Raw genomic sequence first — 27,867 nt, 5'->3', positions numbered from 1 at the left:
GAGCACATGCTTGTTTGTCTGTACTGAAAGGTCCTTGCTTTTTCCTTTCCTGTTTTACACTAACATATATTTATTTTGTTCCACTGAGCTTTTGACCTAGATTTTTCTAGGAAGACTGGAGAAATCTCACTCTCATGTTTCTGTTTCAACTGGTTTGCCTAATTTCCTACCAATAATTTTATGGAGAGATCGTGTAACATTCTTTCTTTATTACTGCTTATAATGTCGTGTGTCACAGTGGGATTTTTTAAGAGCATGATTTATAAGTGCTATGTTGTATATCTGATCTCAAGGATCTTTCAAACGATCCTCACTTTTCTACAGGTAGGTGAAGAGATGAACAGGCAAAAATGTCAGCAAGTACTACAGGGATTCCTGTGTCCTATGTGTTTAGAATCTTCAGGTCAAAGTTCATTTGTTTTGAATTAATGTTCATTTGTCAGAATTAATGTTTGCATTTATGCTGGAAATTGGAAATTATCCTTGAAAACAAAGTTTGAAAAGCATTAATATTACCATTTGGAGATTTTTTTTTTCTGGTTTTCGTATCAAATAATACTGAATGGTGTTTGCTTCTTTTTTAAGGAAGATATAATTTTTCTTTCTAAATATGAAGATGTAAGTTGCATTCAGAGTCCCCTGTCTAGAATACACATAAACATTGTTATTACTCTTTGAAAGTGATATGATATTGCATTCAAATCAGTATTACCTGCTGTACAATATGGCAGTATGACATTGTTTTGAAGTGTAAAATGTATATTTTAGAACGTCAAACTTTCTGCTTAGGCTTCACATAGTAGTCACATTGTAATTGCAGTAAACCATGCTTTGTACATAGTAGATGTTTTACAGATACAGCTAAAGAAAAAGCATCTAAGCATAAATCTTTTGTGTCACAATTGTGGATATATGCAGTACTAAATAATCTGCAGGACACAGAATCTAGCAAGATCTGGCTTTTAATTTTTTTTAAAAATGTGCATAGAGTGTATGAAACATGGGAAATGTTCATATGTAGATTGCTGTCCAGTCATTTTCAATTGGCAATGCAACATGGTGTCTTATGTCCATGTTATTTCAGACTCAGATTTCATACATGTTTAAAAATATAGCCCCTAATAATGACAAACCTCATAGAAAAGCTGCAGTGCAGTAAGTAAAATAACAGTAATTCCTGGGATTTTGGGGGGGTTGCAAAGGCTTTTGTGTTTTTGACAATTAGAATAAATTATAAAAACATGATTAGCATTCCTGGTAAGATATTAAAGTAAACTTGTGTTATTTAGGAAGAATGGTTCTTCTTTCATAGTATAAGTAAGTGATATATATGCTAATTATTGTTGAATGTTAGAAAGAATTAGAGGATTGCTTTCACTAAGGTCTCTGGATTTATCAGTTATCTACACCTTATTTATCCACCAATATATTGAGAAATTAGTAAGAACAACCTGATAAAGTTCAGCATCTGTAAATACGGCAGACAATATCCATGAAATTAATGAAGGGTTGGTTTTAGTTACTGTGGAAGTGCATGAATATAAATCTCTTCTACTTCAAGATTAATGGAATTTGACTTCATAATTTCTGATTTTATTGAAAACATAAATTGCTCACACAACTCTACAATACGTTTTGCTGAAATCTAATGAAAATCTGCCCACTTCATCATTGTGGTGAAGATTCTATTTCGTATAACTAATTTTGTATTTTATGGATGTACAGTGAAAGAAACCTGGTTTTCCTAAACTGACTAAAGAAGTTTTCCTAAAATTACCTAAGTGCTCAGCAGAAACATATTAAAGAGGTCAGAAAATCATACTCGTTAATAATATCTTCTTCAGGGAACACCCAGTTGTTATCCCAGAATAATGTTGCCTTTTTTGTGTGTGTGGTGTTGCTTTGTGTTGCCTTTTTGCCTTGCCTTAGGAGAATGAGATCGAGACGCCTACTCTATGGCAGAGCTTGGAATGGAAAGTGATCCAAATCCCAATGAACTTGATTAAAAGGTTCCTTTTAAAGTCGAAGGGTTATGCTGAAAAAGAAAATAAATGAACACTTGTTAGATTTAATGCCTTAGCATTTGTCTAGCTGTGTTTCTATGAACCATTACAATAAGACTATATTAGGGTTAATAAAATGCTTTTTGGTTAATTTCCTATTTTTACCATACCACCTGTATTATGGAAAAACTAATTTTTATTGGTAAAAACCGAATGAACAATTTTCTAATGAATGACAGTCAGGAATCACTCTGTAGGATGCATGAGTATAATTATTATAATTCTGGCTTATCTTCACTTAGGAAATAGGCATTTTTAGCCTTAAGATTTTGCATGTTTTTTAAAGGAAACTGCGTACGGTGAGCCTGCTAGAGCATGGTAGAAAATTTAACAGTGAACCCTGCCTGGAAGTGAGCTGTCTTCTCACTGAAGTCTCATGTAGGTTCATATAATAAAATCACAGTCAAGTTATAGTTAAAGGTTAGGTTAGAAATTCACTATATTCCAGGAAATGTTGTGAAATTAGTTTCCTGGTAGCTGGAAGGGGTAAAATTTTTGAATATTAATGAAGTTGTATATTAAAAATGAGGATATGTGGTGCTCACCGTTTATTGGGTCTTTTTGATATTTTTTTTAAAGCTGCTGATTTCCAAGCTGAGAGATATAAAACTTTTAGGGAAATACAACAATTGATTTTACAGTAGCTTCTAAATTCTGGAGTAATTTCTATAATTCAATGGATTCAATGGCATTTGCCTCTCAAATGAAAGACTTGTGCTGCTTAATAGAGCATAGCTTTTAAATACCTTGCGTATGCAGCAATTCAGAAGAACAATTACTTGCTTGTGTGACACAACACTAGTATAAAACTGGGCTAACTTTGTCTTCAGTAAGCTTATTTTGAATTTATTGTGTTGACAATAACAGAATATGACTTGGAATTTCATAATAAAGAACATTTTACCATTGGAATTATGTTTCAGCACAGCATATTACACCTAGAGAGCACAACACCTGGAGGATTGTTAAAGACAGTCTAACAGGCCTTAGCTGCTAAGACTTAAAAACGAAAGGTTTACTAAGCCTTTACAATAAAAAAAGTGCCATATTTGTGAGCAGGCTTCTGATATTTAAGAATACATGCTGCTTTTCTGCTGCCTTTTTTTTTTGACTGCTAGTTTGATCTTCTGCCTGTCAGAGGACATTATGTTTCACTAATGTACTTTTATATTACATTCAATAACTTGTGTTTGACTGAAATAAAAGGTCAAAAAGGCATTAATTACACATTCGTATGTTGTTTCAGTACCATGCATATTTTTACCAGTTCTAAAATCATACTAATATCATATTTGTCTTTTTCTGGCTACAGTTCATTGATGCTAAATATTATACGTCAAAGAGCTCTTAGTAGCCAAAAAGTTTAATTTATGAAGGTATTTTATGTCAAATAACAATATCATCTATTTTTTAAAAAAAAGGGAAAAAAGCCCCCAAACTGTGTCCAATTAGGCTTTCTCTCTTTGGAGCAAGATAATTATTATATTTATAAATGTCTGTATTTTATATGTTTTGTATTCATCCTGACGTGGAACAGGAAAATACTCAAGTATCATTTTAAGGAATTTCACAACTGGAAATCATCTCAGTACAACTTATCCTACTGCGCCAAGGGTTTATCAACCGTGACTGTGTGTACACGACTCCTGAGCTGGCTTTTACTTTTTCAGACATTAAAATGTTTGTGTCACACAGCTTACCCAAGCTGTTCACCTGGCAAGTGATTTCCTAGCATAAGACACAGTTTATACTCTCTTAAAACGTGCAGTACTATGCTAAACCTGGCCAGTGAATACTATTTCTGCCAAGATGCAGAAAAAAAATAATAATACTAGGTTATTTTACTCTGTCCTTTTTTGGAACTTCTTCAAGCAATTACTATTGGTGGCTTTTCTACTACACTGACATAAGATGTCTTTCTCTTCTCTTCTCTTTCCCATCCCATTCCTCATTACATGGTTTATATTGGTTTTCTATGCATCCTTAAGTGTTACTGATGATTTTTCTAACCCTCCAGAGAGCCCACAGGGAAATTTAAGGCCCCCTTTTTCCATGATCACGCTTAGCAGCTTTATACTCCAGCATAATAGGAATGAACAGTAGTCTTTCTGTTCATTATCTGAGACCTTACAGGTCAATACCCAGAGACAAAGTTACCTTTGGATTTTCCCAAAGGTAAGACATAGGTAGACAAAGATTTTTTTTTTTTTTTAAAAAGTTGTCAGTAAAAATAAAGTCAGATGTGGCATGCCTTTGGAAAAACCTCTTAAGAATTTGAGTAATTTAAAAAGTTGTATGAAGTAAGTGGGAGCAGGGAAGGTTAGTACATAACTTTTTTGTGTTCATTGGGTTAAGAGACTGACTGACCTGGGAATGATCATGGTTGCATCTACTCAGGACTGCAATCTTAGCTCTGTGTTTGTTAACAGAGTGGCAAAAATTTTAGTTTCACGTGAGCTGGAGATTATGACTGTGAATGTCATAACTAACCTGACTGTTAGTTAGGTATAACCTGGTAGATATAACTTGTTGCCTTGTTGATTTTGACAACCATTCCTCTATGAAGTTCTTTAAAGCTATTAGCTAAAATAGACTGTATGACCTAGGTAATCTGTCCTAGTTCTTCTCTACCCTTACCATTGTAAAGTTTTCCTGATACTTTTCACATGTACTAAAGCCCACCATTTGTAACTCTTTCCATCAGGGACAGGGAGATCACTTTTAGTAGCAATCTTTTGTGCATGTGAAGATTGTAATCATTGCCTTTCCTTAAAAATCTTTCTGAAGAAAAAGAAAAGAAAGAGAGTTATTTAGCAATAGTTTTCTGAACTTCGTACTGGTTATACAAGTTTTTCTGTGTTTTCATAAGTCTTCATCATTGCATAACAATTAGCTACTTTGTGGGTTTTTTTGACTTTTCTTCTTGAGTTGTTCTTGTCTCTCTCCCTCTTTGGAATTGTGTGCTTATTCTACTCTTAGACTAGATTATCCTAAGCATCTCCTCTAAGCCTCAGCTTCCTTCTTTGCCAGGTCTTTGAACTAAGGTAATTATAATAATCAAATAACATTCTTAAAGCAAATATAATTTGTCTCCACTTTAGAAATTAAACAGTATTTTAAAAGTGTGTTAGTATTGTGAGCAACCAAATCACTTCATTATATAATCTCCGATTGCATCGAATTTGTTCTGATCAGTGAAAAGTTCCAGTTCCTCTTGCTTGCATTATATAGCAACTGAAAAAGTATCATCTTTCCATAAATTACCACAAGATTCTGCTTGTGATGATGGTCTGATTTTGAGTTAACCAATTAAGACACATTAATCTTGTAGACTAAGAATAACAGAGGCAGGCAGTAAAAGATGAAATAATACTGTAAGGGCAGAGTTTTGAGAAAGCCATGTGATACAAACGTGTCTGAGGTGCAAGCCACTCCCGAACATACAGACCATCCTACTTGAAACTTGCTAGTGCTTCCCAAAGGTGCTCTGGTTATTTTCAATGGTTCATTCATGACAGATTCCTTATGTAGTAGATTGTTTCATCTCATAAGTGTCCATTTCATCCCACCTCTTCAGCGAGTATTCACTGGCTTATGATGCAAGTCTGGGGTTCTTTTCAGTGTGTGGCTATATAATCTTACTAAAGAAGGCGGGGTCAAGAAATGTAATTGACGTTGTGGTAAGGTTTGTGACAGTCCTTCAAATTTATTTCTCAAAAATTTATTCCTCCAAATAGTAATATGGCAGAATATTCCCCTCCCCCCCCAAATCCAAGGAGTTTTCGACTCTTGTGTTGCTAAAATGTGCTGAATTTCTGTACAGCATTTGGAATTTTCTTAAGCTTTGCATACTTTGTGTTCACATATATCGTGCTGCCTGCAGAGCTTAAAAAGGTGAGGGGAGATGGAGTCTAATGCAAAATATATTGCCTGTACTATTGTTTATTTTTGATCTCTTGGTTATATTTACTAGTGTCACAAGTGCTTGGTATCTGGATGGCATACTGGCATACGCTCTGAGTTTGCTCCCCATGCCGTGATTTCCTCAGAAAAAGAGTTTAACATGTGAACCAGATCAGACCCTGAGTTCTGCCCCTATGTGTACCAGCAGATAGGTCTCTGTGTCGCCAGTAGATAGCTGATAGCAAGCTAGACTAAATTTCATAAAAGGTACATGTCCTGGATAAGTGCAGAACACAATACAAATGGAGACTGAAAAAAGCCCCTATAGAAGCGGAATAACCATATTTACCATATTTACATTTTATCACCCAACTGCAAGGGAGAAGGGAGAGCTGTGACATCATCATATTGAGGTATTGAGAGTTTATGAAGGGCATCAAGAATATTCAGAGTTAAAAGGATATTTTCTTTTTTCCAAATCCCATAGACATAGCAGAACTGCTGGATGATTTTTTTGAAGCTGTTACCTGGGAGATGGAGATGAGAAAGTGTCTTTATGGAGTAAAGTGTCTGACTGAGAAATGGTGTTACGACATCATACTGTAGTGATATTAATAGCATGGAAGACTGAGCTTCAAAAATGGAAGATGTCAACAGCATTAGTCATCCATTTCTTTGAAATAAACTGTCTGTGGTGTTAAAATTCTCTCTTCTCCTTACAGTTTTGGAGAAAGTTTAGGGAAAAGGAATATCATTCATGGGCTAGTGGTATCTGAGTTCCCACTGTAAGGTGGTGATTTTCATCTGAGAACATGGCTTTGAAGGCAGAATTAAAAAAGAGAGGTTCTGGGATTCTGCCTTATAGGAGATCAGACACTTTATCAATGCTTTGTTTCCTGGTGATCACAGCTAATTCCAAGGACTAAAATGTGGTTTTGATTTTACATTTTAGAAATTTGTTCTCATTTCTGTTTCCAAATTTTCCCAAGTGACAAAAGGCTTTAGAGATACAGTCATTACCTATTTTAGGACAAGTCCTAAAGAAAAGCAATGCTACTCTAGCTTGTAGATTTCCCTCTTGTAGAATGCCCTTCTTCACCAATCCTGCCTATGTGTCTTATATTAACTTGAAAATTTTGAATTAATTCAATATTAAGTACATTTTTACACATGAAAGCATCATAATTTCATTTTAAATTGCAGCATTTTTAAGTGCACCGCTTTCATACATAAGCTCTGATTTAGGTGGACAAACTAATGCAACCTTCAAACCTCAATGTCACTTTAGTACTGCCCCTCTCTGTGACCTGAGTTTGATACAAAATGTAAGGCATGCTCTAAATTTATGAGAGTTGCTCTAAGCGAATTATAACATCATATCCTTTAAGAACAAGATTAATGTCTGAGGAATATTAAAATATTTTTTCAAGCAATGTTGTAAGGGATATATTAAATCAATATTCATTGAAATGTTAGGGTCACTCAAATATGTTCATGTGCATAAAATGGCAGCTGAGAGCAAAGTTATCTTGCCATGTAATGCAAAAGCATTTTTAAAAGCTATACATATTGATTATGTTTATTGAAAAAATATAACCTTTAGGTGAGAAAACTCAAGAGCTCAAGCCTAAAGGTGACAACCCTAAATTAATAACTTCTTGGAAGAAGAAAGTGTAGAGCATTGCCTTTCCAAGGATAAGCTATTCTTCAAGTAGTAAAAATGAATATTAGTGTCTGTTTTTTGCATCATTTTGAGCTTTTAACATAGTAGGATTGCAACGTTTTCTTATTGTGTTATTTTTTTGCAGCTTTCCCCCAAAATTAGGTGCAGATTTTCTACACTTGGAAACTAAATATGGAGAGAGATATCTAGAGCCAGTTAAAATAGGATTTAGTTTATAAATAGTTTTCAGTGGAGTGATGGGTCTACTTATACAGAGAAATTACATTTTTTACCTGGGACATATGAACCAATTAGATTTATCTAGAGCCACTGTTAAAAGAAATATCCAAAACCGTATTGTAAAAGGTTTATATGTCTTTGGACAGATTACTGTAATTAGTTTTGTATCTGGAATAAACTTTGAGGTTTATGGTAAGTGAGTCTGAATTAATCCATTAAAATTCTGTAAAAAAAGAACTACAGAAAAAAAATCTGTAAATTCAACATGGTAGAAAAACTTAAATTGTCAGGAAAAGTTTACAGAAGAAATGTTAGGTCTTTTTAGCGTAATTCTTAGATTGCTAAGGCCAGTCAAATTTGAAAAATATGGAACATAAATCATCAGATGTGCTTAATAGCTAGTCTGTTCCAAACAATTTATATAAAAATTATTTATTCTAAATAAAAAAGGAAAAACTAAATAAATATGACATATACTTCTTAACTGATCATTTTTCATGAACATGTCCTTCAAACATGACTTTACAGGGGGTTGATTACTCATGAATGTTGTGTTTGTATGTGAGCAGAATGAAGTCTAAATTTTGATTTATCCTGTGCTAGCAGTGGTGAACTCTTTACATATTGAAAACTATTACATATTTACATATTGTAGGGAACTAGACAAAATGCCTTTTTTAATTTATATTTTACATTCTGTAAAGTACAGTCATATACCAAGAGAACAGCATTAAGTGTACCCACACAAAGAGAATTTAGATAACTACCAGCCTGCAAATTTTTTTGTAGAACCAAGAAATCAAGCTGTGTTACTCCTTTGCCTGTTATTGCTAAAACACATACCCTTAAAGACACATCTAAGAAGAGTGTTGTTGATGTTTTATTTAAAGCTGGAATTGAATCTAATTTATTTCCTTTTATTGCTATATTAGCTCTGCCAATATTGGGTAAAAATGCTGTGGAAAGAACGCACATTGAATTTGAAAATGTGACTTTAATTCAGCCTTTTGTTTAAATAATCATACTTTTGATGCCAATATGAGAAGTCTATAAAATTAAGATAAAATATTTCAAATAAATTAATTTTATTTGGCAGTACCATTCCAATTTCCCCATTGTGTCGATATCCACCTTCCCCCCAAAACACCCTAGAAGACTACAGTTTTCAGGAGACCAAGCCAAATCTTCCTTCATCATCAGTGATGTGTAATTCAGCTGAATGATAGGCAGCTGTGTCCCAATCAGGAGAGAAGAATCTTTTCTATTTTTAAGCCAATATATAACCGCTGATGCTTGACAGCACATTTAACGGCTGGTGTAGCAGACACAGGATGAAAAATAATTTTCAGAAAAGGACAAGGAAAGGGGACAGAGAGAACAGAAATTTCAGTTTGTGGCTGATATGGTAGTAATGTATTCTCATCCAAGTGAGTAGAGAAAAGCATCTTGTGAGTATACGGAAGGGGATTTTGCAATTGATAACTCTTCAGGACATGATACAAAGTATAAGATTAAAAGTGTATGGCTTATAACACTGATTTGTTAAGCAGAATTTTATAACATTTTAAAAATTGCACAATAAAATGAAGAGATCACACACAGGAGGAACAGCTTATTTGCATCACTAAGGAGAAGTAGGACAAGACACCAGACTAACTGGATTAGAAAAAGATGCTCAACTCTCTGGAAGAAAAACTGATGATTTTGGTATATCATATAAGCTGGAATAAATTTTAACCTGAAAAGTTTATTGAAGGCTCAAGTTTAATTTTCATGTAAATTGTAATTTAGTAGTCCTGTGTTTTAAATACAGAATTTTCTATTCACAAACTTAATTACTGTACATAAATATTAGTTGAAGAAATTGACTTGTTATTAAGGAATGGATACAGAAATATGTCTGTTTTTTGGTTTTGTCTCCCCACTCTCAAATTCAGGGTAACTACATGTAATAGAAAGTACACAGCTTTCTATGCTTCCAATGCTTCATATTAAAAAAAAAAAAAAAAAAAATCAGGGAAAGTGCTAAAAACTAAAAGTAAGTAAGTTCTTTTATAGTGATGCTGGTTGAATTTGCAGTAGCTAACGTATGGAAGATGCTGGTTTGCCCTAACCATTAATGACAGATGCTTGACCCTAACTAGCAAGGCCAAAAGCCTACTGACCAAGGGAGAGACTAAAGGAGAAGATAGTGATTAAGTATTTAAGTAGATGCATTTTTACGTTCAGAAGATTAGTGCTCACTTTTAGTGGTGATTTCTGTCTGAAGTACTGACTAAAATTTGTTTTATTTGTTTTATGAGATCTGACAAGATCATGACCTGATGGTTGCATAAATCATGCTAAGGATTTTTATTTGTCATTGAAGCTCCAGAGTGAGAGGATAAGAGATACATGCCTAAAGTCAAACCAAGTTTATCCCATAACGCATCAAAGTACGGTGCTCAGGTCCTAAGAAGAGACTTCAAATGTATTAAAAATGTCAATGCAAGTTTAGAAAAGTGGGTGTATAGATTAGCGTGAGTTTATACTTGTGTTTGTAATAGTATTCTCTGTTTTGACTTGTTCATAGAGTTCTAAGAACATCATGTTCTGGATTGACACGTTTTACATGGAGAAAAAGGCATAATCTCAAAAAAATGTAATCAACTTGGAATATTTTTGTTTTAGAATAAACATTTTCTGGGGTAGAGAGATAAAGAAGAGTGTCTACTTTTTTATGCCTGTTTTTTAAATGTGTGCAGAAGACAGAAACAGACAGATATAATCTTCTTCTGTCAGTTGGGAATGAGCCATCTCTGTTTCAGCATGAGTATATTGAGATTATCTCCATTGCCTGTGATGCTTCAGCCTTGTTTTCCCAGCATCTACTATCTGGTAAAGTAAAACTCTTTAACAAACCCAAACAAAACCCAGCAAAAGAAATCCCCAATCCCCCGACCTTCTGCTTTATACATTAGCAAATGAAGTTCTAATACTAGACCTATTTTCAACCATGAAAGTTCTTCTTCAGGTTTGAAACAGAAACACCGAGATACAACTAAAGGAAAAGTCAAGAGCAATTGTGTATTTAATCTGCTTATGTTCATTTTTTTAGGGAGCTAAAGCTTTAGTAGATTTTTATAACTTTGGAAGTGACTTCTGAGTATTCCTGAGGGTAAGAACTAGGTTCTGTCTTGTGTGTTGCCTTGGCAAGAGAAGAAACTCAGAGTAAAATTAGGCTATAATTACTTGAGAATGAGGATACTTGAAATAAATTGGCTTTGGGCTAGCCCATTCAAATACATTATACGGATAAAGACCTGAGGTGGACTCATCTATAAAGTCACTATTTGGTATCAGGTTTTCAGCTAAGTGGGGACAAAGCCCTAAGTTTTGTGTTTTTAACAATGCAAGTGGGCAGCAAAGCAAGCATTCAGCTATGTTTTCACTGAGTAAAAGTTGAAAGAACATCAAAGTTTATACAACTTCAAAGCTTAATGCTAAACAATACTTGCAGTAATGTTTGTATGGTAAAGTGTTCAGCTGCAAAAATAAACGGAAAGATGCTCCTTCAGCAGAGAATTGCCAGGTTCTTTCCACGTGTTAAGAAAAGTGTTTCGATAAAGGTATTTGGCAGTTTTTAGGGAAATGCCTGTTGAAGGTGTTGTGAAATAATATTATGATCTAAAGTATCTAAATATATGTAATATAATTTAAAAATGTGTACAAGATATTCCCTCCCAAACATGATAGCTGTTTTCCAGAAAAGCAATCTGTGGGCTGTGTTGTTTATTTAGTGTCTCCAGAAAAAAATACTTGATTTTCAAAAGCTGAGGAAAATTTAAAAAGAAATTAATCTAAACATTCAAATGCGTAAAAAGTACAAAAAGAAATTAAGAGTTCCTTACAAAAAAGAGGGTTTAATAGCTCAAAATACTTGAAGTTAAAACTAAAAAGAAAGCAACTTGACCTGAAGGCTTTGCTTTTGAGACATGTCAGGAATTAGAGTGTTTTTAAGCAATTTGTGTGAACAGAATCAGTGAAATATATATAAAAGCAAGAAGAGAAAAGGCAAGTATGTTATAACTTCTATATTACTGTAATTATGAAGTACAGAAAAGTGATTCAGGAAAGTTAAGAGATCTGTGATCAGAGACAAGAAAGCAGGCTGTAAGTCTGGAACAATATCTTGGTAGCTGTATAGATGTATTAATTGCTGGAAGGCATAACATTGTAATGACAAGTAACAAAGCATTTCCACAAGACTTGTGGTTGTGCATTAGTGAAAAAGTGAAAGTACTCCCAGCACACTGGAGATGATACACTTCCAGTTGATCAGTTTGTTAGAGACAGAATATGATGGTTAAAATATCTGTCCTAGGGACAAAAAGTGGTTAAGGACTTTTTATACCAAAAGCAAGCCTTTTCACTTCATTCTTTATCTCTCTTCATGATGAGAACTAGCCATTTCTTCCTGTTCTTTGGTTTCTGTATTTTAATCCCATCTTCTAACATTCCCTCTTCTGCAGCTTAGTTCCCTTAGAAGCCTCTGGAAAGGTATCTCAGAAATAGATTTTTGGAAAACCAGGGTACTATGTGAACCACATGTCCCTTATTCACACAGTTGCTTTGTCAAAGAATTCAAATAGTTTTGTGTGTTGTGGTTTCTCTCCCTTATTGTGACTTTTAATAATTTTCTTTGGAATATATAAACAAACTCACTTCTGTAATTTCTCAGCTTATCCCAGAGACCTGTCTAAAAATTGGCAGCACATTCTCTGCTTTTTCATGTCTTTGTACCTGAAGTTGACTTAAGCAACGGGTCACATACTGGTTTGCACCACCACACTTTCGTACATGAGTTCCTTTTGAATTGTTTGGCAGAGACTCTCTTGCCCTGGTGATTTGCTACTTTCCTCTTTATCAGTCTGCTCCAAAACCTTTCCTGCTGAAACCTTAATTTGGGAGAGCCCCTCTGACCATTCCTCTCAAAACAAGCTCTAGGGTGGGTGTAGGAAGCCCCTGAACAAACCCCTATAGCAAACACTACTGCAAAGAATTTAGATTTTCTGCTGCAGCCTTATCTTACTTGAGCATTCCTTTTCCACCCTGATCATCTATTAGCCCTTCTGAATTTGGCAGGCCACCAGCTTCAGATGTGTTTGAAAAGATTTTTTAAGTCTTTAGCAATTTGTCACTCAAGGGGTTTTTTTAACGGGTGTTCTTGGAGGTTTGGGGACAAGGAGGCAGCCTTGTTAATTTTCTGTTTAAATAACAGTTTATGCTCTTTTCTATTTTCCTTAATTGTACAGAACATTCATTTGTGAATATCTTGCTTTACTTGAACAAATCCCTTCGTCCTGCTGTTTAATCACATATCCTGTGTAAATGGAACTTTACTGTTGACATTTTCCTTTGTTGTTTCCTACCTGAATTTTGTAGACTTCTGTTGTACCCTTTCCTACAGTTTGACTACATTCTTGAAGGATGTAATGTCCCAAGCTATGGGCACCCTTTGATTTTCTTTTGGTCTTTAATTAGGGACTTTTATTTCAGGTTCCAAATGATGAGTTCTGTTTTGGTGTAAGGAGATCCTCCCTTCTTGCAGAAGTCATCTGTCTTCTGTATACTGTTTTTTTAACTTTTTTTTAATTGATTAAACTCAAGATCATGTGCATGCCAGAATCCTTTAATGGTCATTCAGAAGATGTATTTACCTCAATGATGTTAATTTTTATAGATCTTAAGATACTGAGGCTATTCCAGAGACTGGAAGACTGTAATATTCTGCTGGTATTAAAAAACAGTAAATTGTATGCATATCAAATTAGCCTGAACAAAAGAATGGGTAAGTTAATACCAGATGCATTCAGCAAAGATCTAAAGAAAGTAATATAATTAAAGCCAGTCAGATACAGTTTTATGGGAAATAGGGTTTAGAAATAAAGTCATATGTGCAGAATGAGGAACTGCAACAAGGAAAGCAGTGTCTCTGAGAAGAGGTGGGGTCACAGCAGAAAAGAAAAACAGTAGGAGCTCCCAAGACTAATCCTGTGGTAAACCAGAACTGCTAATGTAGCTCCCTAGTGTATAATTCAGGGAAGAGTGAGTAGGATGATTAAGGTTATTTTCATCTCATACAATATACAATATCCTGACAAACAGGAATACTGCAAGCAGTTCTTGTGTACGCATTTTTAAAAGGTGCTGAACAACCATTTATACTTGCAAAAAAATTACCACATGAAATACTTGTGTTGTGGAGATCAGGCCTTATGATGAGAGACCTTGGGTTCAATTTCTTTCGCCTATCTGAACAAGATTGAAGAACTAATTTTATTAACATTCATGACTATGTTCTAAATACAGGAAAATGCTAGATACTTAATGCTAGATCTCTTAAATCTATCAGAGAAAGTAATTACAAGATCTTTTGCGTGGACATTGAAAGAAATCTAATGGAAATCAAAAATTAGACTCATATTTAAATGTCTTCCAATGCCAGTAACTAGCCACCAGAACAAACTGGTAGTGGATATCTTCAAATCAAGACTCAAAGTCTATCTGGAAGATACGCTTTAGCAAAACACAGATTGCTTGACTGATGTTGCATAACAACAATTCTCTGTAACTGAAAAGTATTTAAGTTCTGTAATATACCAAGGGACATATTAGATGAACTAATTTTGATTTAACTTTGCTTGGTATAATACAAAATTTTAAAAAAGCTGTCATTCTGATATGGACTGCCTCCAGTTCAAAGATCTGCTTGCCTATGCTGCCTATGGTTAATGGTAGTAAATGCTTCCCTGTTTCTGGCCTTAATTGTAACATTCATGCAAATTCCAATTATTTAAGGGTTAATAAATAGCCCTTATAATAAGGGTCAATCATCAGCATCAGCAGAATTTAAAATCTATCCGTATAATTTCACAAGCATACATGTGTGTGATACATAGTCTTCTGTGGCTTCATAAATGATCTCCAGAATTCAAAGGGAGTCTCTGATCCATTTTTGCTTTTGTTAATATCATTAGCATGTCCCATCTTTCCTTCTTGGACTAGATAATACAAAATACTGAAGGGAATAAAATTTGCTGGATTTCTCGCCAGTTTATCATATAATTAAATGTGTGTTTACAAGAATTTATTGCACGTTTTTTCTGGCCAAACTTTTACTAGTCATTGATAACGGAGCTTGGAATAAGATAGGTAATGAATCTGATCTAATAGGATAAGACTGATGTGCAAATGTTTTGATGCATGTATTTACCATCTTTGAGCGTTCTTGGTCTCTTTAATGCCAACTTGTTTGTTATCACAATAACTCAGGACATCCTGTCTCAACACCTGATGGAAAATGCATTGCAGTATAAATTGATGTATGTTCAAGCATGTATTTGAGGATGATTCTATGTAACTGAAAATTCCGATCTGTTTAATGAATAACTTGTAGTTTTGAATCTATGGTGGATGAGCTTTTAATAAAAAATTGATATGGAATTTTTTTTTAGCATTGCCTTTGATGAAGAAAAACAGTTACAAATTAATGATAATTAAAATTCTGAAACAATGTGATAGACTAGGAAACTAATTTGCCAAAGTGCTATTTCCGTTCAATTTGTGTATATATTGATTTTTTTACTATTTTGAATCCAGACAAGAAGGGATTAGACAATGCAGTTGGTTGACAGCAATTAAATCAGTTCATGATTTGCTTTGTCTCAATCTGAACAAAGACTGGCATTTCTACTAAAAGTGCAAATTTCTCGTTGATTTGAATACTGCTAGGATTGATCACCTCATGAGATGATTTGAAAGGCATTTTGTTCTTTTTAACATAGGAGGAAGTTCTTCAAATTGTGAAGTGTGGTTCTCCTTAAAGATTAACAGCACACCTGCAGCACCAGAAAGAAAGATAGATGTGAAATGCAGAGCTCTGGTAAGATTACTCTAAATGTTTAATTTTGTTCTATTGCATTAGAAGAAAAACTTAATTTTTGTTGTTGGTCTGGCTGCTATCACAGAGGATTAATCAATTGTATTAAGTGACCACACACAATCACTTTTTGAATAATAAAACTCAACACTTACTAAGACCTCATTTAAGCTCAGTGGTATGAATTAAAATGAATGCTTTAAAAAAAGTGTAATCTTTATCCTGTTTCAATAATTACATTTTTATTCTGCTGACATCTGCTTCTAATTTTGGATCTCAAATAAGGTTGAATTCTGTAAAAACTTTGAGCAGTTTCTGTACAGCCCACAACAGAATAAGTCTGTTTTGGTACCCTCGTTCCTTATGCATGCCAAATTATTATTCTAATTTAGATTTCATTAATCATTGGAATGTATTTAATCATATTTGTATTACTTAATAAATACATAATTTCATTCTCAAAAATTAATTAAATTATGTTAGTTATTTTAGAAGAACAATTACATCGTATTTAACAAGTTGTATGTTTTAAATCACTTAAGAATGTGAAGATAAAATAACTGTTTAGTATGTTTGCTTAATTTACATTGTTTTTATTCTCTAAATATTTGTAATTGTATTTCTCTTTGAGTTATACTTTGTAAGGCTTTTATTTTCAGAGCTAATATTTTTCTTATCTTCTCTAAATGGATATTTATTTTATCATCTAGACATCCTGCTTTCTGCATGAAATGTAAGCAGCTAAGAAATACTGACTTTAATAATGGATGCTGGTAACAGGTTCTATGAATAGAAATCACTGGTATGGTATTTTGCTGCAGGAAATTTTTTTGCAAATAAATATATGTGATACAAGTACTGGGGGACTGCCTCTTCCAGTAACAGATGCTGGGAAGGGAGAAGAGTCTCTGCAGTTGATTTCACATGTCAGCATGTGTTTATGTGGGGGAAAAAATCCAAACCAGTAAGCATTTCTCAAAAAATTTTAAATATCATTGTTCATATATCACTTCTGGTTTGCTCTTCTTTCCTTGAAGTGTAGTATCCTGATTGTTAACTTCTGTAGGGCTGAGAAACAGATAATCATGTTTTCAAAATACTGGTGTTGGGTGAGCCTAAAAGAGTTTGTGATTTGAGACTTTGAAAAGTATAGTGTAGGTTTTTGTCCTACAGGATCATGCATTGTCTTGTGTAATTTTCTGATCTGAAAATACTGTTAAAATGGTAAAAGGAAAAGCTAGATTTAAAGTATATTATTGACTCCTATTGTATAATAAATTCTCAAGGTGCATTTTAACTCTCCCTACAATTTTTAATCTAATTCAGTATGAAAACTTGTAAAAAACACTCACACTAAAATCCAACATACTTTTACAATGTATGGGGTACTGAAATTCTTGACGTGAATGGGGATAATTCTTTTCTAGGAAGATGAAGGAGGTAAAGGAGCTGTACGTTTTCTTCAGATCTCTATGGAAAATCTCATAAAAAACATTTTTATTGATGAATTTTGAAGATGACACAAAGATTTTTGACTAACAAATAGTACACGTGGTTACTATTATGGAATTGCTATTACTGAATTGACTGGTTACATGCCAGGCAGTTAATTTTGGAGTGGGAGAGCTTTCTGTGTCTCTAGTGTCAGTGACTGGGATTATCCTAGCTAATGTCTCACTATAGACTGTCAGGGTGACACTGGTAAAAAGAACTAATACAGTCCTTAACTGCTAAAGGATGGTCAATACAAGCAGAAAGCAAATAATGCTGGTGGTACTGCTGTTAGAATGTTGTTCACAGATCTGGTTCTTGGAGGTAAAGAATTGTATTGAAATACTGGAAGAAAATCAAATAAATCCACTAAAAGCACGGGGGACTGGAAAAGCAGGCCTTGTCATATGAATGCTAAGTATCTCTATCAACTTAGATTGCCAAAAAAAAAATTGAGAAGGAATGTGATCATTCACTAAAGAATATGGAAAATATAGTGATGGTCTCTCAGTTTTGCTGACCAACATGCATCAAGAGCTAGCGGCCAAAAATTTAAATCTGAGAAATATTTAATCTTGTGTGGAATGTCCTAGTAACGAGAACAATAAAATGTTGGAAGATCTTACTGGTGAAAACAGTAGACAGAGTCTTGTAAAGCTGAGGACTTGAAATTGCTTCAAAAGCTCATAAATTTTTAAAAAACACAGACATCTGGTACATCTGCTACATCAATGAGTCAGATTTAATGAATGCATTGATCTCTTTTTGACCTCAGAGTCTGTCTTCTTCCTTCCTGGCCCTTGGAAAGGAAGGGATTAGCAACATTTAATTTAAAATACTAATAACACTGCTTTTGGACAGTAGTAATAGCTGTATCTCACAGTCAAATGCAATACAAATTTATCCTCAGCATGTCAAAAGTACTTTTCCTGTTTTACACAACTGATCAGATTTCTGAAACATCAGAAATTGGCTACAGCAGAGGTGAAGTTGGCAGGACAGAGTTTTGAAATGAGCAAGGTGTGTATTAACATCTTGCTTTTCTTAATGGTGGACATGTGGCCACAGTGACTACCAGCCTACAGCCAGTGAGGGAGTCCCGAGGGAGGTGAGAGCTGGTGGGCATCCCGGGAACAGTGGACAATATGGGATCATCCTGACATATGCCACCTGGGCACCACGAGTGCTATAGATATTAACAAGACTTTCATGAATATATTTGCCTGCAGATTCCAGTTTTGTGTTTGAGCTTTGGAAATGCTTAAGGCTAACTCAGCCTTTTGTACTTCATAAATGAGTGTCTGTTTGCAATGTAATGCCTGTGACAGGATGATAGTTCATACCATGTGAAAAGGAGTGGCAAGATGTGTGTGTCAGGGTTCAAACTGAGTTCGTAACTCTGTAGATATTCTGACCTTTATGGATGGCCTGAGGCAGTGGCCATCAGCTGATGTTGCAAAAGGAATCTCTGTTGCAAAGTGCAGAGAATTTTGAAGAAACAAGTAGGTCTACCTGGCAGCACCGTGCAACTGACTGTAGCTCAGGTCTTGGAGACAGGACAAAGTTGCTCTCTTCTGCTTTCAGTGCACAAAATCAGATAAAAGGAAATACCACAGTTCTGTCTGTACTGCCCCCTCAGAACTTATATGACTTTAACAAGGCATTGTATCACCGTCCTCTTTTACTTTGCTCAGGATTTTCTGTGCTAAGTAGTATTGTGTGTATTTTCATCTGTCTGTCTTATAATACATGATTCTGACTAGATTAATGATCTTGAATCGGAACAACATGGGATTTCCCTGTTACATTTATCTTTGGTTTGCACGGTTAATTCTGTGTCTTACCATCCTTAAGGTGGAGAATTTCAGTCTAAAAACGTTTCTGCAGGTATGAAAAGGTATCTGAAACACTTAGAGATAATTTGGTTTCACGCATGTTTTTAATAAAATATAATAAATTTGCATTTTTACATTGATGAGACCAATTTCACTACATATCACTGTTGGATGTGTTCCTTCTGTCAACTAAAATTCAAAGTAGAGGTTGAATAGTTAAATGGATCAAACCCAGTTTTATGCTGCTTAAGTTTTGTTAAAACTCTTTTGGCTTGTCATGGCTGAAAGCATTTAAGCTCGTATTTTGCTAATAAACCAGATTATGATTAGGCTATTTAATGGAAATAAAAATATTGAATAAGTGTACCATATTGAAAAAGTCATTATTTTTAAGCTTTAGTCTAATTTCAATTAGTTTAATCACTGTATATCAGTAAAAGAAGTATCCTTGTTTGAATAGAATGCTTGAAAGAGGTGCTCTTGCTGGATGAAAATGTCATTTATCAGTAGGCAGAAATTTGCCATCTCTTCAAGGGAAACCTACTTTTGTTTTCCTTCCTCCAATAACAGCCAAAAAACTAAGGCAAATATGAATATGGCGAATTATACTCTTTTTTGACCTTTCTCAACTTTTTATATATATATATAGACACACACACAAGTATCTATATTAATTTATATTAATATATACAAAGGCAATGAGCTGTGCTAAGGATACATTTTCTAGAAGAATTGGAAGGTCTACTAAATGCATTTAGAATTAGAGTAGTAGAATGGTAATTCCAATAAATAAAAGATGATGATTCCTTATAATTCATCTTTTCATCTGTTATCCATGCTTGCTGGCAGCAGAATCACTGTAAATTAGGATAAGAAGTTAGCTTTTAGACTGGTTCATCCAGCTGTGAATAGTAAGTTTGGCTTCCATCTTGTCCCAGATGTAGCTCCATTAAAATGAAAACTTTAGTCTAACCAGAAGTTTAGATTCAAATCCTATTGTAGTCCTTACTCTTTAGCAGATGGTATGGGTTTCTGGGAGATGGGTGAATAAACATTTCAGTAAAGACCTCAGAATTTGACCCATAAATTGAAAGAAATGGCTTTTTAATTTTAAAAGATAATATCTTTTTTCCTAGCTTTTTAACATAGAAACCAAATAATTCCTCTAATTTGAAACACATCTGTCTATAAAGTGAATTAGGGTTAATTTTTTTGTTGTCCATGTGGCCACTAGAATGCCCTCCACAGATTGCATGGTATGATACAATGCTTTAAAGGCCAATACAGTGTCTGAATAATAAAAATATTTTAATATCTTTTTCTTTTTGTATGTGTGTGTTTGTGTGTGTGTGTGTGTGTGTGTGTTCATTTTTTCTACCAAGAAAATTATAGTAAAAAAAGAAGAAATTGCCTCAAATTTGGCCCTTAGTAGTGCTAATACTTTTTTATATTGTTACATTCAGACTTTTTGTGACAGTGAACTACTTCCATTTCTCGGCTTTTCTCCCAGATCATCAGTACTCAGGAAATCTCCTGTGTTTTATAAATGCATGATACCACTATTTTGCATAGAGAAGAATCAAATATTGATTTTAAGTTTTGTCATGGTAATTCCACATGCCTGTATTTCCAAGCAAGGACTGGATCACAGCCTGTTTCTTCAGTTTTCAGCTGATCTTTGTTAAGATAGGTTTATTTCTCATTTTTTCTACTCAGGGTTCTTTTTGGCAGGGGAATGTTGGGGGCTTTTACATTTGTTGTTTTTTTTTCTCCAACCTGGACAGTTTGGTACACTATTTCAGATTATATTTAAAACCAGTTTAAAATTAATGGGGCTATTATGAAGCAGAGTAGTCTCATATAAACCACGCTTTTACTTTCTAGTGAGGCAGATACATCACTCGGAAGTCTAGCAAACAGATGATAAGTAGTGTTCTAAGTTCAGATCCTCATATAATTTCTGAATAACACTGAATAGTCACAGGCTCAATATTTGTCTTTTAGGCCATGAAAGGACAAGTGCTCAGTTGTTGTTCCTCTAAAATTCTTGCTGGGCTCTCTGAAACTCAGTGGACTCTCTGAAATTCCAAACTCACCAGACACTCTAGCCACAGCCTATAAAGAATTCAATAGAGCGGTTCAGGCCAAGGTCTGAACCTATAGTATGAACCCTGGACTTGTCTCCAGGGGTGGTTGGAAATGTCAAGGGAAAAAGACTATGTACATATAGTATGGTACTTTTACAGCTTTTAAGGGTTTTCTGTTCAGGCTTTTTGCTGAGCTGCCAGGTCTATCCTTAAACTCATGTATGCATTTATTATCCATAACTTCCTTTGAATTTGAAGTATTTACTGACCATGGTATAGGTACCATTACCTTTATTTTTAGCTGTGTTCTTTATTTTTAGCTGTGTTCTTGATTTTAATTTAGTGTCCCCTAGTTCTTAAATTACAGGAGTCAGTGGACAGTTAAACCCTGTCCAGTTAACCCCTGTCCAGTCTCTCCGTGCTACTCATGATTTTGTAGACTTCTATGCATCCATTCTGAATTATCTCTTTCCCAATATGAAGAGTATGATAAGGTAGTCATCTTCATTTATATTTTACACTTGGACCTTCGTATTTTACTATTTCTTTCAAAAAGAAAAAAAATTGATCAAATGTGAATTGAAAGGAAGAAAAAGGAAAAAAACCCACAATGATATGCAAAAGGAGAATCATCTGGCTAAATATAGCCCTGTAAGGTGCAGTCTGAGACAGACACACAGACAGGTCCCTTAACAGTCAGAGAAGGGAAACAGGCACTTCCCAGGAGTGTTTCTTAGGCTCCTACATGCAGATGGTGTCTCAGCTCCCGTTAGAGTTAATGGAGATCAAATAAAAAAGTCCAATGAGCTTAATGACTCACCTGAGCCTAAAATGGGTGCCTACATCCATCTAGAAGTCACCCCTAAACTTCACTGGCTATTGGCAAGGTCCCCATTCATGCAATGGGAGCCTGGTGCATGCAGAGGTACCCAAATGGAGATATCTGTGATACAATTCAGCTGCCTAAATACAAGTGCTTAATGTCATTTATGATGACCTTGGTGGACTTGGCAGTGTTAGGTTTACGGTTGGACTCGATGATCTTAAAGGTCTGTTCCAACCTAAACAATTCTATGATTCTATGATTCTAAAATCATTTGGATTTTAGCAGTGCTTGTCCTCTAACTGCTTCACTTGATGCACTTTGCAGTGCGGCTATCAAAACCAAGCTTTCAAAACTTAGCTCTACCAGTTAGCCTTTTCAGTTTCTTATCAGTTGATATAAGCCAAAGCAATGATGATGAGATAATCAAGAAATACTTTAAGATTAAAAATTTTACTGCTTTAAAAAATCCAATGCAACATAAAAAAATTAGATTTCCATCGATGACATTTAAAAATATTAGGTGAAAAGTAACAAGAGTTGCTAAATCCCATTGACCTTTTAAAATGATTCATAGCACAGCAGCTCCTTGTATCAAAAGTCAACCTATGACAAACTTCCTTGATGCCAATACTTGACCATACCAACCATTTAAATGAAATCTTAGAAGTGGTATTAGGAAGACCTCATTATTTATCCCACTCTCAAAAATCAAGCAAGCTGTCTTACTCATAACCTGCAATTGCTGTTAGGAAGTATTGCAGTGACTATTGAATTGCGAAGCTCTGATTGTAAAACACTTAAATAAGAGAGGAGATTTTTCTTTTTTTCTTTTTGTAGAGAAGAATTTCATTTGTCAATTAAGACTATAGCTTTTACTTTAAAGAAAGGAGTGTAACTCTGATGTGAGGTTCCCTCAATTCTTCATCTTTTCCTGCCCAGTGTGTGCATGGCATTCATAGAGTTAAAAATAGTGTTGATCTGCTCAACATGCAGGAAACTGTAAGATGTAATATAAATATTTCCCAGCATGAGAATAAAGATTCTAATGGTCGAGACCTAAGTGTAGCTCCTAGTGCAAGGGCTGATAGGGTGAAGTACAGTGTGAGAAAGCTTTAGTCTTTACAGGTAGATCCCCCTCCTATTCCTAACTTTATTCCAACTGTTAAAAGGACAGTGAGACTAAGCAGTGAGTGAGATCCTGAACTCATGGGAGGGTCTGTTTAGCTAAGTTTCATTTTGTGGAATAATGGTATTTTAATTTTCCTATGTGTAGTCTCCATCTTTTGTGTGTTCAGATCACTTTGACTATGTCTTCTAAATAATTAAGGGTTCATCTTTGAATTCTTAAAACACTAATTGATTATTATAAACATGTATGCAACTGTAGAAAGGAATGATACATTGCCTTATTTGCCTGAAACATAGATCTTTATACATTGTACATGATAGTGGTAATAGTTTCACATACAGAACTGTGAAGAGGCTTGGGGTTAGACCCTGAATCTTCAGGAATCTAGAATTTTTCAATGGACTACTATGTAGTTGAAATGCTGCTTGCATTTTCTTTAAGTGATTCGTTTTTTATATATATATCATACACTTGAGAAGGTCCACTGAATAGCTCAAAAATCTTGAGAAGAGAAACTAGTTCTGTAATCAAAAATATGCCTATATTGTTATATTCTGATTAAATAGCTGGATTAATCAAGATTCCTGATATATTTCATCTAGTAAGTGGTCTTTAAGAAATACATGATAACCAGCTAAGTGTATTTTGCAACCTTCTATTAAATGAGAATAACTTATCTTCCTGCTTTTATGTCAAGTACTTGTGATAAATCTCATTGTACTGTCAACCATGTACAGTTTGTGTCCTCTGACAACAGTGGTAATTTTTTATTTTGCCTGAATACCTAATGTTTTGACTACAACCATATATTGCATCTCCGAGAGAAACAAGACAATATACTCATTCAGTGAACACATCAACCAGATCATAAGGAGTTGCAATGATTCATGTTGCAATCCATATAGCTTGCTGATCTGGATATTTTTTCTAATGCGGGCACCAAAATCCACTCATTACCATTCCAGAAATGAGAATAACACTTACTGAAATGGAGGGGGATTAACCAGATGTAGGTGTATTTTCTAAGCCCCATGTATATTAATGGAAATTACTTATTAGTGGTATTATTATTAATGGTAATTAATGGAAATTGGTGTAGCCTGGGAAGGTCGTAAGGATGCATTCCAGCTGTGAAGGATTCCTGCCTGCCTTGATTGTTAAAGCTTGGTAAACAGGGGGACCCTTACAAGTGCTTAGATAAGCCTATTTTTAACAGGAGGGATATTATGAAGTACTGTTAATACGGAAATAACCCAGTCAGTCCTAATGCTGCTTATAATGAACACTTCCAACCTTACCTTACAACTTATCAGTCACTGCCCACCTTCAAACTCTTATTTTTTGCCAGCTGTCATAATGAAAGCAATCAATCTAAATTCTAAGTACATGTGTCTTTTGACAGTGTCATTTGCCTTTCAATTCAGCCTGAGAACCAGTTCCAGCTGGCACTGCTGGCCCATAGAGAACATTTCCCCACAGTCATTAAAAACTTCATCAATTGTGTTACTTGTATAAACATTTCCACAGCACAGTGCTGGAAATAATTCCAGTAAGCAAATTTCAGACTTGTGAGGCCTCATTACCTATTCTATAATTTTGAAAAATCTCTCTAAGTTCTATTTTGTTCTGCATGATGTAAGAGAGATTGATGTTGGAGACTTGTCAGCTTTGGTCTCCCCCTCCACCAATGCAAATTTCAGGTTGCATTTCACCCTCACAAAGATCGTCAACTCTACTAAAAGAGATCAGCTCAAAGCTAGTTCAGGGAAAAAGGGAGAAAGTACCCTCTGTGATAATTTTCTGCCCAGGAATTTCTTCCTTTTTCTTTCATGAAAGCATTCATGTATTTTTATTTCATTTTGTCTTGTCCAGACCAGCCTGTGGCAGTCTAATAAATCTCAAAGGCAAAGAAAACAAACCTGCAACAGTAGAGATGGTACAGGATGTAGAATTGTACTTTCAAATGTACATTTTACTTAAAAAATAATTCTAAAGTGTATTTCAAAAGTTCTGTGGGTTTTACTGTGTTAGTGACTTCTAGATAGCACAAGCTAAATCAGACAGTTCATCAGTTACTGACAGCCTTTCAAATTCATTATGAATTCTAAAAATCAGGCTGTGTCTTTTTTCTCATATATGATTACAAGAAAGATTCTGTGATTTAGCATGTGGAACTATCATTTCTGTTGATCACAAGAATGCTGTTCACTTGTCAATAGCTTAGTTGTCCTGCAACTCTAAGAGGAGGAGAAAAGCAGCACACTGTTATTATCGGCTAGATCTGGAAATGCAAGTCAGACAGCAGATAAGGAACAGTTCAGTTTGGAACTGGATTGACCTTAGCACAATGTAGCCTACTGTATAAAGAGAGGAGAAGTAATCCTTTGGATGCCCTTTTCCTTTCCCAAAATCCTACTCTCTTCTTTAGATTGTAGACTGAGAAGGAAGGATGGATAGCAGCATGGGATTCCTACTAGTCCTACTGCTTTGTCTACTCCTCAAACTCTTCTCACCCAGCTCCAGAAATGATTTTGCCTTCTAGTGGATTTATAAGCTGTAGATCAGAAGTAGCACCCTTGCCAACCCAGTGATGTTTTTCTTCTCATAGGATATATTGGCTCAAGGAATGGTTCCCCTCAAAAATCATGGCAGATCTTTAGCACCTGAGAATCATGCTTTGGGGACTGTAGAGGTAGAAGCCATCTGTGGGAGATGTCAGTTTGTTTTAAATCTATAACTGTTTTACAGAGAGCCACGACAATGAGAGTACACAAAAGATGTGTTAATTTCCTTTAGATCATGCCTCTTCCCTGGCACCTCTACTTCTTTTGTTTAATCACTTGAAGGGAACCCACAAGGGAAGATGCATCTGTGTTAGCCTTTCAGTTCACAGCAACAGCGTGCTTTTCAGGTGTCTCTCTTGATCATCCCCACTTACTGCACTTTCATTTATATCACACAGCAGTCCTGGAGTGCATGAAATGCATCTCTTTTGGGTGTAGCTTCACTGGAGAATATTATCCAGGTGCTTGTCTAATATTCTTCAGCTGTTAATGGGTGTTTAAGTTCATGGCAGCAAAATAGAACTACTCATAAAACATTCACAGGCACTTCTACTGTGTGCATCCTTGGTCCTCACCACCAACTGTTTTGCTCTGTATGTCTACTCCTTTTGTGTCTTGATACATACTAATATAGATAGATCATAGCACCCAAGTCTTTGTAACTCTTGCCAAAAAAGATGGTGTCATGTTTATTCTAACAGGAGTTTGCATTTTGTGGGAATTGCATTATGTCAATAAACAAGTATAATATAGAGAGCTTGTTACAAATACAAGCAGTATTGAAGTAGATCCAACTTAAATTGTTGAAGTAGATCCAATTTAGAGTTTAAATTATGTGTGTCTCCTTTATTAATTTTTTCATTATTTATGTAATTAAAAGTAAAAAGCATATAATTAAGAATATTTTGTAATTATGTAACTTGGCAGCTGAAGACAGTGACACACTGTTTTCATAGCCGTGGTACATCACTTTTTCATAAATCCTAAACTAAACTGTAATCTGAATGTCGTTATACATGGCTGATACATGTTCTCAGAAATTGAGTAACCTGAAGTTATGAATCATGCCCTAAGGTCAATTTTTAGAATATGCGTTCATAACAATTGATAGCATAAAAAGTAACATTCTGTAAAATAACCATGGCAACAACATTTATGGAAGAAAAACAAATTTGGGAAGGTGGTAATTATTAATCACTAACTAAAAGCAGTTTGGCAAAGAATTCAGACTAGCACATGCTTGTATAGCCCATTAAACAAAAAAAAAAAAAAAGGATTTAGCAAAAGGAGGGTAAATTATTACAAATATTAAGAAATATGAGAATGTGAGTGAAAATTTTTCATAAATATATAACAGCTGCTAACCCCCTCCTCTCTTCCCTACAGATGCATGAATCAGTTCTGTGATATAACAGCAGGGAAGTAATGTAGATCACAAATTGAGAGCTGAGCTGTCACTAACTGCCATCAAACAAAAATCTAAGGTTAATTCTAAACCAAGTAATTAGAGGGGTGTTTCATCTACTCTAGATGAGTGGTCATATATATGAAAAATAACTGTCAAGTGAAGAAAGAGAGTAGCCTTGTGTAATTAAACTACTATGTCACTTAGTCCATAACTGCTGTTGCTAGCCCTGTGGCTTATGAATCAAAACAAGAGGGTTTTTTGCTCAACCATTAAACACAGCAAGTTCACAGAAAAAGTTCTTTTTTAAAAAATTGCTCACTGATAGTATCTGGAGTACAGAGTGTATAGCTTAGTGAATTAGGCATTAAAGTAATATCACTGAAAGGAGAACTTAGTGTTTGAACTCTGTTCCCTGGATATACCTCTGTAATGATTGTCCTTCCAATCAGTGGAATTTGTGCCAGATTTTTAGCTGAAGACAAAACACGGTTATATATACACTCTGTAGGGTTGGGGTTTTTTTGTTTTTTGTTTGTTTGTTTTTGTGTTTTGATTTTTTTTATATAACAATGAGAAGAATCTGAAAGAGAACAGTGAGAATGTCTCCAAAAAATGTCGTTATCTTAAGTATAAATTTTCAGATTGTGTTTCAAGGCTCTTAGAAGTGATGATCTGTGAATTTTTCTGCAGAAGTATAACCTTTAAACCTGTCCTGCCATTTTTCTGAGTTGCCAAGA

At 34.7% G+C, this 27,867-nt stretch overlaps 1 protein-coding gene across 1 annotated transcript in view; it reads left to right on the top strand.

Annotated features, from left to right (window-relative positions):
• Nucleotides 1–27,867, top strand: part of CFAP47 (cilia and flagella associated protein 47) — a 338,108-nt gene that overhangs the window by 202,087 nt on the left and 108,154 nt on the right. The window contains exon 51 of the mRNA XM_059824083.1: nt 15,696–15,793. Within this exon, the coding sequence (XP_059680066.1) occupies nt 15,696–15,793 (98 nt within the window). The remainder of the gene's footprint in view (nt 1–15,695; nt 15,794–27,867) is intronic.

This window comes from Gavia stellata, chromosome 1 (genome assembly GCF_030936135.1).
Source record: "Gavia stellata isolate bGavSte3 chromosome 1, bGavSte3.hap2, whole genome shotgun sequence".
Lineage (NCBI taxonomy): Eukaryota > Metazoa > Chordata > Aves > Gaviiformes > Gaviidae > Gavia > Gavia stellata.
The sequence above is the reverse complement of the archived record's forward strand: the minus strand, read 5'-3'. Positions and strand labels throughout refer to the sequence as shown.